At 53.6% G+C, this 11515-nt stretch overlaps 1 protein-coding gene across 1 annotated transcript; it reads left to right on the top strand.

Annotated features, from left to right (window-relative positions):
- The first annotated feature begins 232 nt into the window (after positions 1–232).
- Positions 233–10651, top strand: Mmp14 (matrix metallopeptidase 14). The gene is made up of 10 exons (XM_005370487.2): positions 233–601; positions 4281–4429; positions 4864–4986; positions 5326–5633; positions 6629–6790; positions 7439–7599; positions 7794–7932; positions 8056–8206; positions 8683–8798; positions 9114–10651. The coding sequence occupies exons 1-10, from the start codon at positions 494–496 to the stop codon at positions 9443–9445; spliced, it is 1749 nt and encodes a 582-aa protein (XP_005370544.1). The 5' UTR covers positions 233–493; the 3' UTR covers positions 9446–10651.
- The last annotated feature ends 864 nt before the right edge of the window (positions 10652–11515 follow it).

Genomic DNA, 11515 nt, shown 5'->3' with positions numbered 1-11515 from the left:
CAAAAAATGCTTAGGAAGAGAAAGTCTTCCGCATCCGTCCCCTGGGACACCCAGTCTCCTAGTTAGTTGTCAGCTGTGGCCTCAACCCCTGCAGATGGCAGCCTGCACCACAGAAAGACATCCCCCTTCTCTCTCCTGCTCTTGGCTGTAATTGGATTCAGGCTGAAACAACCACGTCCCCACCAGGAAAGGAGGGCATTGGGGCGGGGGCGGAGGAGAGGCTTTGGGAGAAGGGAGGGACCAAAGGAGAGAGCAGAGAAGGCTTCCAACTCAGTTCGCCGACTAAGCAGAAGAAAGATCAAAAAACGGAAGAGAAGAGCAAACGGGCACTTTCAGGAGCAATCCCCTCACCTCCAAGCCGGCTGCCCTCTAGGAATCCAAATTCCTCGCTTTCCGAAGACAAAGGTGCCCAAAGAGAGCGGCGGCGCGACCCCAGGGCGTGGGCCCCGCCGCGGAGCCACCCGCACCGCCTGGCGCCCCGACGCCACGGACCATGTCTCCCGCCCCTCGACCCTCCCGCAGCCTCCTGCTCCCCCTCCTCACGCTCGGCACCGCGCTCGCCTCCCTCGGCTGGGCCCAAGGCAGCAACTTTAGCCCCGAAGTAAGTGAGCTCCTCCCGCCCTTCCCGGGGTTGCGCCCACCGGGTAGGCGAGTCCGGGGGTCTCCAAGGGGACAGCCCCCGCTGAGAACCCCCCCGCTGGCGGCGAGGGGTTACACTCTGCTGCTCCGGCCTTTCTTTTCCCTCCTTATCTGCAAACTTGCAAGTCGATCCAACTTTTTGCCTGCCTCCAGCCTAACCCCTCCGCCGCCGCCGCCTCTTTTCCATTCCTCCCTTCCCTGGAAGAACTTTGCAGCGGGGCCCGGACCTCGCTCTCCCGGGTTCTGTACACTCTGGCCAGGCAGGAGCTTCACAAACACTGGACTCCGCTCCAACCCCGCGCCGTCCGGGCCGGTGTCATACGCGAGTTGTTCCCCCAGTTTGGCTGCGCTCAGGTGCCCGCGGACCTACACGGGCGCATCTGCACCAAGTGGGGCGTCGGGGGGGCGGCCGATCGCTACCCGCCTCCCTGAACCGCCCTCGGTGCGGGCCTCGGGCCCTGGCGTCGAGGATCGCGACGGCCAGAACTTCCGCGCACACAAAGCTCTGCTTGTGAGCCGCTGGGCTCAGCCTGGCCACCACCTCCCCGCGTCCTCACCCTAACCGGCGCCGGGGGAGGGGGGGGGGGCTTTTTGTTGCTAATTGTTTTTCTGAGTTAATTGCGGAGAGAGTTGGGGGGGGGGGTGGAGTTGCTCAGCGAGCTACTTGAGGGCGGGCCTGGGTCACCCTCAAGCGTCCCGACTTGCTTGGGCGCCCCCACCCCCATCCCCAACTCTCCCATGACCGTAGCCCACCCGGGTCTGAAGGAAGCAGCGTGGGAGTAGTCTGAGGAAGTTTTCCCTCCCTCTCTTATTTTGGGGTGAAGGTGGGAGATGGATTTAATCAGCTTCTTATTTTGGGCCATCCATCCCACTCATCCTGGTGAGGACCTGGGTGTGGTAGGGAAGGGCAGGGAAGGGCCCAAAAGGCAGGATATGGTCTGATTTGATTCCCTCTACTCGAGGCCCAGGCCCAGGCTGGATCACATCCTCTGAGGTGATGTCTACGGGGCACACGGGGCACACGGGGCACACGTTGCCTGTGCCCCTGAAGAGACCTGGGGCTGAAGGGACAAGTGTGACCCTAGAAATGGGGTTACACTGTGCATAGAGACTAGAAAGAATAAAATCCTCTCTGAGACTGGAGACCAAACCCATATGTCAGACAGGAGGTGACTTTCCCAGGCCTGAAGCTCCCATCTTAGCCCCAAAGAGAGCGCCTAACAAAAGGAACCCCTGGAAGACTGCCCACTGCCAACTTCTTTCTCTCCTCCCCAGCTTCCACTAGGTCCCTAGGGGAGGGGCGGCAGCCCTGGCTCCACTTTAAGTGGGTCATGGTCGTCCCAGAGCCAGAACCATTTGCTTCTGGAACACAGTCGGGTGGGAAGCTGAGGGAGGGCGGGGCAGCCCCAGAAGAGGCCAGGATCCAAGGTTTGATGTGGAGCTGGAGAGCCCCCACCTTCTTGGCCTCCTACAGTGGGAGGTGTTCCTTGACTTTCTCATAGGGACCACCCTGCACTTACTGATCAAGACAATGCCAGCCAACTAGGTTCTGCCACCCAAGATAGTTGTTCCTTCTCCAGGCCAAGCTGGCCTCGGGCAGTTAGGTCGGTCCCTTTCACCAGGCCTCCATAGCTCCACACTAACTCCAGAACAGTGTGTCTAGGGCTTCACCCTTCCCCCACTCAGCCGCAGACACCAGAGTCCTCTCCTGTGGTTCCAGGATCATAGTCTGTGGTTCTTGCTTCTCTCAGAGCCTGGCTCTGTGAGATGGAGAAAGAAACTTGCCCAGTCTGGGAAAGGAAGAAAATGATGGGGACGCTTTCTTTTCTGGCTTTGTGATACTCTTCCGGGGAGTCCTTTTCCTGACAAAGCATCCACTTTTCTCCACAGGGTACAGGGCAGGGTTTATGAGTGTGCTTATTTAGACCTGCCTATATCTTGAAAGGCCCGGAGAAGAGGGGTTTACCCAGAGCTCCTGACTGTGCTGTTTCTCCCACCAGTTTCTCCATCCTCCTGTAGGAGCATTCCTTCTATTTGGCTAAAAAAACCCTCCACTCCTCCTGACTTCCAGCTTTGGGGGGAGGGAGCAGGCCACTCCCATCCTCCCGTAAGCCCTGTAGCAGCTGTTACCCTAGTGGGTCAGAGTCTACAGGTGAGACTAGGTGCAAAGGGAGTTTCCTGCATACTTGGCACAGGCCACAGCAGGCAGCACAGGTCAGGGCAAGCCTTCAGATATGAGGGAACAGCTCTGGATTTACCCACCTTGCTAGGGCCCTCTGACATACAAGGGGTTAAAAACTCCTGAGCCCTTGGGAAGGGTTTTGGTTAACAGGTGGTGCTAGGGAAGTTTGGCCAGGCTGATTGGCTGGGGGAAAGGCTGGGTTGTTTACAACTAAGGCCCCAACTTGAGGGGAATCACTTCCTGGAACTGTGTTGCAATTCCTGCCCCTGTTGGGCTCAGGTCCTAAGTCAGCTGCTCCTGAATCACCCCCAGACCCCACACAAGAGCCTTGCTCCACCACCCATGACGGGGAAGCATCATGTGGAGATAAATCCATCCTAATGACCACCGGTAGGAGATGCAGGACCCAAGGCAGCTTTGCCCTTTCCCCTCCAAATGCCCATTCTAGGCAACTTGAAGCCCCCCTCTGAACTCCTTAAATAAGGTAAAACTGGAGTAGGCCCAGCTCTATCTGGATCATGGCTCCCTACAGAAGAACCTAAGCATTTTCATAGTCCATACACAGCATGGCTTCTTTGACTTTCCAAGGCTAGATCGCTAGATCATAGAGTATTTATTTGAGGTCCTGGCTGACTAGCTACCACCTCCAAAGAGCCCAGCTTCCCCGTCAGCATCCAGCCTCAACCCTGGCTCCTTTCCTGCTGAAGGCCCTAGAAGTGTGGCACCTCTGTTGCAGGAACCCCCTCACCCTGTTCGACTCCACCATTCTACCTATCGTGGACATAACTCACTTTCCAATAGGACATGCCATCTTTGCAAGGACTGAGAGAGGAGAAAAGTTTTGGAGAAAATGCCAGTTCTAAGAAGACATTTTGGAGCATGGGCATGGCTTAGTAAAATTCTTGCGGCAAGCTTAAGGGCCTGAATTTAAACCCTAGCACCCATGGCAAACACCAGACAAGATGCACATACTTGTAATCTCAGTGTGAGGGAGGCAGAGGCAGGCAGTTCCCTGAGGCTTACTGGCCATCTAGCCTGGCCTAATAAGTGAGCCACAGATTCCAGTGAGAGACCCTGCCTAAAAAAACAAGGTGGACAGCTCCCAAGGAAAACACCAGAGCTTGACCTTTGACCTCCACATGCATGTAAGCACCAACCAAAAACATCCTAAGACTCTCCCAGTCCACTAATGCTCTCGATTACTAGAGTACTACAACCAGTCAGGACCAATGGCTCTCCAACCTTATAGCTGTCTGCTCCCCATCACCCTTGGGGACAGGCACACTGGGATCTAGATCAATATAAGTCAGCCGTTAGCCTGAAAGTTCCTGGCAGAACCAGAATGGGAGCCCATCATATTTCTCATTGAGCCAAGGACATCTGCCAGACACTGTGGAGAGGCAAGTGGGCCCCCTGGACCACGTGGAAAATTCTCTAAGCCACATCCCTCTCCCTACAGGCCTGGCTGCAGCAGTATGGCTACCTACCTCCAGGGGACCTGCGTACCCACACACAACGTTCCCCCCAGTCACTCTCAGCTGCCATTGCCGCCATGCAAAAGTTCTATGGTTTGCAAGTGACAGGCAAGGCTGATTCGGACACCTTGAAGTAAGTTCCTAATGTCCACTGAGCACACCGAATCCCAGAAGTGCCACCACTTGAACCTGCCCCTGTGCCAGTGTTCCAACCCTCTCCCGTTGGTATCATTACCTGGCCTTTCTCTACACTGGCATATACAAGGCCTCACCCAACACTGACCTGGGGGCAGAGGCCAGGACCCTGGGTCAACTGTGGCACCCCACTCTCTCCCCTTGAAGACTCACTTGTTTATTTGTTTGCTTGTTTGGTTTGGTTTTTCGAGACAGGGTTTCTCTGTAGCTTTGGAGCCTGTCCCGGAACTCACTCTGTAGACCAAACTGGCTTTGAACTTGCAGAGATCCTCCTGCCCCTGCCTCCTGAGCACTGGGATTAAAGGTGTGCACCACCACCACCCGGTGCTTTTATATTGTTTGTACTATGCTGACCCCGTGTTTCTTCCCCAGGGCCATGAGGCGCCCTCGCTGTGGTGTGCCAGATAAGTTTGGTACTGAGATCAAGGCCAATGTTCGAAGGAAGCGCTATGCCATTCAGGGCCTCAAATGGCAGCACAACGAGATCACTTTCTGGTGAGTCCAACTACTAGAGATTGTTCTCGCGTCCACTACCCTTCCCTCTTAATTGGATAAGGTAGAGGCAGGGGTGGCCTGTACTAGTCTCCTCCATTCTTAGGGAGTGGGAAGGAAAAGAGTTCTAACCTTGCAGAGAAGCGCAGCCATCTGGGGGATACACTAGTGTCGACACCCCCAAGACTTTGGTTCTTGGGGCTGAGACATCGAATATGCACTAGCAAGGACAGCAGGTCTGGCAAGGTGGCCGGGCAGTTCAGCCAGGGCTGGGAGAGCACAGGGAACTTTGCCTCATTTATCCTAACACTTCCCTTCTCTACCCTCATATCTGGGTGTCAGCATCCAGAATTACACCCCCAAGGTGGGCGAGTATGCCACATTCGAGGCCATTAGGAAGGCCTTCCGAGTATGGGAGAGTGCCACGCCACTGCGCTTCCGTGAAGTACCCTATGCCTACATCCGAGAGGGTCATGAGAAGCAGGCTGACATCATGATCTTGTTTGCTGAGGGTTTCCACGGTGACAGTACACCCTTTGATGGTGAAGGGGGCTTCCTGGCTCATGCCTATTTCCCAGGCCCCAGTATCGGAGGGGACACCCACTTTGATTCTGCTGAGCCCTGGACTGTCCAAAATGAGGACCTAAATGGTGAGTAAGGGAACCCTGAGTTCCACCCTGGGTAGTGTGTGCTGTCCCTTGTTTATAGAGGGGTCTCCTTCCAGAAACTAAGCTAGCAGTATGTAGTAGCCAGCCTGGTCTGCATAGTAAGTTCCAGCCAGCCAGGGCTACAGTAGTGTGACCCGATCTTACAAATCAATAAAATTAAAAAATAAGTCTAAGTGCTGGGGCAGGAGGATTGTGAGTTTGAGGCCTGCCTCAATAAACAACAAAGCCAGGCAATGGTGGCACAGGCCTCTAATCTCACCCAGCACTCGGGAAGTAGAGGCACACAGATCTCTGAGTTCGAGGCCAAGCTGATCTACAGAGTGAGTTTCAGAACAGCCAAAACTACACAGAGAAACCCTTTCTCGAAAAACAAAAAACAAACTAAAACTTAAAAAAAAATAATAATAATAATTAAAAGCATGGTGGCACATGCTTTTAATGCCAGCATTCAGGAGGCAGAGGCAGGCAGATCTCTGTGAGTTCAAGGCCAGCCTGGTCTACAAAGCTAGTTCCAGGACAACCAGCGACGTTTCACAGAGAAACCCTGCCTCAAAAAAACAAACAAACAAACAAACAAACAGCTAAATACTAGCCACACAAGCCTAGTGTGAAAATAGGAATTACATTTTAAGCTATTTATGTCTGTATATTTGGTCTGCTGTCACTACCTTGCCAATCACAGACTTAAAAGTTTCCTTCTCACCCACTTCTCCAGGCAAACACGATGCCTACCTAGCTTTTAGAGGCAACTAGGCTTCACGATGTAGGGTTTCTTGGGATTGGAATCCTGCACCAGGGCGCCCCGCCCCGCCCCACCCCACCCCACCCACCCAGAAGAGACAGGAAACTGACCCTCAAGATTTGGTCACTTTAGTGGAAAACACAACCTGCAGGCTTATCTGTGAACCTGAGGTCTCTGGAGGGGAAGCAGGAAGCCTACGAAGAGTCCCAAACTCTCACCATCTCCATCCCTCCAGGGAATGACGTCTTCCTGGTAGCTGTGCATGAGCTGGGCCACGCTCTTGGCCTGGAGCACTCTAACGACCCCTCTGCCATCATGGCGCCCTTTTACCAGTGGATGGACACAGAGAACTTTGTACTGCCTGACGATGACCGCCGCGGCATCCAGCAACTTTATGGCAAGTTATCCATCCGCTTACCTGCTCCTCTGCCTCTGCTCTTGTCCCTTTTCAGTCTCTGGTCTGCATTTTCCCCACGGCGTACCGTGAAGGCTGTACGTACATACGCACCACCTTTCACCCCCTCTCTTAGCTCCGACTCTTTTAAGTTTTTTTTTTATAAGTATATTGCAAATATGTATTTATGCATGTACCACGTCTATGTATGCCTGGTGCCCATAGAGGCCAGCAGAGGGCATTGGATCTCCTGCTGGGTGAGTGGTGGCAATGAAACTTGGGTCCTCGGTAGGAACTGCAAGTGCTCCCAATCAGTCAGCCGCATCTCCAGCTCCAGCAGCTCCCACTTTCATGCATACCTTTTGAACATACCAAGCTAACCTCCTCCAAAAACCTGTTCACACTAAAAAAAAAAAAAAAAGATACTTGTATTACAGGTGTGTATGTGTCCACAGAGCTTCTAAAGGTTATGAGCCCCCTAATAAATCAAACTCTCATCCTCTGCAAGAGCAGTATTGCTGTAAGCACTGAGCCATCTCTGGATCACCCCCACTCTCTTCGTGCTTTCTGAGGGTGCTGCTGTCTGTTTATCTGTCTATCCTTCTGTCCTTTACCTCAAAATCTGAAGTACCCTATTGTTCTCTTCCTCAGGGAGTAAGTCAGGGTCACCCACCAAGATGCCCCCTCAACCCAGAACTACCTCTCGGCCCTCTGTCCCAGATAAGCCCAGAAACCCCAGCTATGGACCTAACATCTGTGATGGTAACTTTGATACCGTGGCCATGCTCCGAGGAGAGATGTTTGTCTTCAAGGTGAGAGGCTAGAAGAAGGCAGAAGGAAGAAGGAGGAGGAAGAGAAAGGGGCAGAAGGGCTCTCAGCAGGAAGCTGGGTGGCAATAGTAATAGGAGGAATGAAAGTTAGGAGCCCAGGGCTGAAGGCAGTGGGGGCGCTTTGGGGGCTGCAGAAGAACAAGGCATAATGCGATCCCACCTTTGCTGGTTTCTAGGAGCGATGGTTCTGGCGGGTGAGGAATAACCAAGTGATGGATGGATACCCAATGCCTATTGGCCAGTTCTGGAGGGGCCTGCCTGCATCCATCAATACTGCCTATGAGAGAAAGGATGGCAAATTTGTCTTCTTCAAAGGTAACCAGGCATTTCATGGACTGGGGAAGTTGAAGGGTCTCCATGGATGAGCTGATTCCGCGTCATTCCCAAAGACCTCAGAGTCAAGTTGAGTCTAGATTCCTCCTTTCTCTCTTATTCCAGGGGATAAGCATTGGGTGTTTGACGAGGCTTCCCTGGAACCTGGATACCCCAAGCACATTAAGGAGCTAGGCCGAGGACTGCCGACTGACAAGATTGATGCAGCTCTCTTCTGGATGCCCAATGGAAAGACCTACTTCTTCAGGGGAAATAAGTAAGATCTCCAACCTTTCGCCCCAAGCCTCTCCACTGCCACCCCAAATATCCTAATCCCCACATTCTGAAGAAAGGCCCACTTCCCCTCCACCTCCAAGGTGTGTTGCCCTGGAACTGGCTGAGTCTTTATGTTGCCTAGCAATTGGCAATTTTTCTTAGTGCTGCGTGCGTGGGATGTGACCGGGTCACCGTTTCAGACCTGGTCATTTGATGCCTCCTGCCCCCAGCACTGTGTCTCCACCCCAGCCACCAGGCACTGTCATTAAGGGCCGCTGGTGGCTCCTTACAGCCTGGACCCTCCCTTCCACCTCCTCCTTCCGCCTCTTTCAGCTGCAGGCCCTCATTACTCAAAACCCCTGTCCCCAACCATGTCCATGGCTACCCTTTGTTCCCCGGTGCACTCTATCATGGGTCTGCTAACCTCTGAGGGCATGCCCGGTATCCAGCCGCTTCCGTTTCTCTCCCCTCCCCCAGGTACTACCGTTTCAGTGAGGAGTTCAGAGCAGTGGACAGCGAGTACCCTAAAAACATCAAAGTCTGGGAAGGAATCCCTGAGTCTCCCAGAGGGTCATTCATGGGTAGCGATGAAGGTGAGTGGGCAAGGGAAACTGTGTAGAGAAGGGAGGGCATGGGGAGCTGAGGAAGAGCAGAAAGACAGTGTCTAGTGGAAAACATTGACGGTGCTTGCATATGTAATACCACCCTCGGTCTGGCCACTTTCCCAACCTGGTGCTGTAATCAACTCCATTCTCCACTTGAGGAAGCAAATGTTGAGGAAGATTGAGAGGTAAGCTTAGCTGCCCATCACACTAACCGTGCTTTCTTCTTTTCTCTCTTTGGGGCCTTTATGGACTCTGCCCATCCTGGTTCTTGTCCTCATCCACCCTCCTCTTGGTGCCCTTCAGTCTTCACCTACTTCTACAAGGGGAACAAATACTGGAAATTTAACAACCAGAAGCTGAAAGTAGAGCCAGGGTACCCCAAGTCAGCTCTGCGGGACTGGATGGGCTGCCCTTCGGGAGGCCGCCCGGATGAGGGGACTGAGGACAAGACAGAGGTGATCATCATCGAGGTGGACGAGGAGGGCAGCGGAGCAGTGAGCGCAGCCGCTGTAGTCCTACCCGTGCTGCTGCTGCTCCTGGTGCTGGCAGTGGGCCTTGCGGTCTTCTTCTTCAGACGCCATGGGACCCCCAAGCGATTGCTTTACTGCCAGCGTTCACTGCTAGACAAGGTCTGACCCCCACCGCTGGCCCACCCGCTTCTACCACAAGAACTTTGCCCCTGAAGGCCAGTGGCAGCAGGTGGTGGCAGGTGGGCTGCTCACACCCATCCTGAGCCCTCTCTCCCTCCGGCCTCCCTTCTCAGTCCCTAATTGGCCTCTCCTACCCTCACCCAGCATTGCTTCAGCCATAGGTGGGTCCCCTGAGGGCTGAGCAGGAAGGTGGTCTCTTCCCGCTTCTGGCCCTCAGGGGAAGCCTCACGGCTTGGTGTGTGTCCAACCCTATTTGAATGTTTTCAGGGCTCTGCACTTGAAGGCAAGACCCTCTGACCTCATGGGCAAAGGCCAAATGAGGTCACCCGCTTCTTTTCCATCCCCTAACTGCATACCTTAAATCTCTGAACTCTGACCTCAGGAGGCTCTGGGCATCTGAGCCCTCTAAGTGCCAAGTGTACCCAGTTGGCAGCCCTCCCACCACCGACTAAAAGGAACCTGAGAGTGTATGTTGGAGGTGGAAAGATTGCTCAGCTAATCTAAAGACTTTGGTTTTTAAAAAAATCGCTCAATGAGGGTCTTGGTGGCTTGAACAACCAAGTTTCTCTCCACAAAGATCTGCCTCTATCCAACCCAACCTGGAGAACGTCCAAGGAGCCTGAGCCATCTAGGACTAAATGGGTTTGGGGAAACTTTTGGCAAAACTGGCCCCTCCTGAATAGCCTTGGATGTCCAGTTCAAGGTCAGAAGAGCTGAAAGCAGGGGGAACGGGCCCAGGTACAGAGCGGTCAAGGGGAGACAGCGGGATCTGGAACATGGGGGAAAGGAGCCTTATGGCTCAGAGTAGAAAAAGACCGGTTCAAATGCAAGTTGCTGGGGCTGGGACCCAAAGACAGCAGTCCGAGGGGACAGGAAATGAGGTGTGGTGGTAGCAGTGTATGCCTGGGAGTCTGGGCAGACTACAGGGCACACGCATGACACTGTGGTACCCAGGAGCGTGCACATTGTATTGAGTCTCAGAGAGGGCTTTAAGGAAGCCACACTGGCCTCTTTTCGTCTCCTTGCTTACTGACTGTGGCCAGGAAGGATAAGGGTGGCTACAAGAGTGAAGAGCCTATAGTACAGGGACTGGGGACTCCATAGAGACCAGACCAGGCTGGCAGTGGCCTAGCCTTGCTCAGTCTGTCTCACTGCACTAGTGAGGCAAGTGTCTGGGTGCTCCTGGGTAGGGTGGGCCCCTGGGTAGGGTGGGCCCCTCCCTCTCCTGATGCAGGCACTCCTCAGCCCATTTTACCTGTGTCCTGCCCTTCCAATTCCCCACCCAGCCAACCCATTTGAAAGTCTCCTTCAGCCACTGAAGGTGGTCAAGGTACTGGGGACTCAGGAGGGAGAGTGACACCCCGTGGAGGGGGTGAGAGGGAAGGAGTGTCTGGGTGGGGTTTGGGACTAGGGAAAACGGGGTGAACGGTGCTGGAAGCCCAGCTAAATTTCTGTCTTGTTTGGGTTTTTTGTTTTGTTTAATGTATATTTTTATTATAATTATTATATATGAATGCCATTCAAATCGTTCCTTTTTGTTAACAAGGGGCATGGGGAGGGGTGGGGGAGGGGGGCAGAGGCGACTGACCTCAGAAACCTGCAGGGCGGGGCTGGGTCAGTGCCCTCTAAGGACATTTTTGACCTTGTTCAACCTTTCCACGAAGAATAAACTGTGTTTCACATTCTTTGTGTGACTATAGCTTGGTGTTAGGGGTGAACTGGATGTGGCCAAGCAGGGCCAGGAAGAGCAGGCATTGAGAAGAGTATTTCCCACGATGTAGGGGCTTAGTCTGTGTCATGAGTATTTATTCTTAGTGGACCGGTGAGATTGAAGGGCTGGAGTTGGGAGCAAGGCATACCCCACTAGAGGTTAGAGGAGTGATCGGCAGAACCCAGTGTCCTTCCCCCAAATCCTTAAAAGTCTACCATTGCGTGTCAAAGCTGCCAGAGATAGGAGGAAGTGGTCAAGCTGAGACTATTTGGAAAATCTTCCTAAATTGCATTATTCTGCCGTGTGACCTGGCCACAGACACTCGAGTTTCCCCGCAGCAAGGG

This window comes from Microtus ochrogaster, unplaced genomic scaffold (assembly GCF_000317375.1).
Source record: "Microtus ochrogaster isolate Prairie Vole_2 unplaced genomic scaffold, MicOch1.0 UNK80, whole genome shotgun sequence".
NCBI classification, from domain to species: Eukaryota; Metazoa; Chordata; class Mammalia; order Rodentia; family Cricetidae; genus Microtus; species Microtus ochrogaster.
The sequence above is the reverse complement of the archived record's forward strand: the minus strand, read 5'-3'. Positions and strand labels throughout refer to the sequence as shown.

Excerpts from the sequence above, each read along its gene's own strand:
- Mmp14 (XM_005370487.2), top strand. The coding sequence starts at position 494 with ATGTCTCCCGCCCCTCGACCCTCCCGCAGCCTCCTGCTCCCCCTCCTC. Across the intron at positions 6,791-7,438 it reads CGGCATCCAGCAACTTTATG|GGAGTAAGTCAGGGTCACCC; the intron begins GCAAGTTATCCA and ends TCTCTTCCTCAG. Across the intron at positions 8,799-9,113 it reads ATTCATGGGTAGCGATGAAG|TCTTCACCTACTTCTACAAG; the intron begins GTGAGTGGGCAA and ends GGTGCCCTTCAG.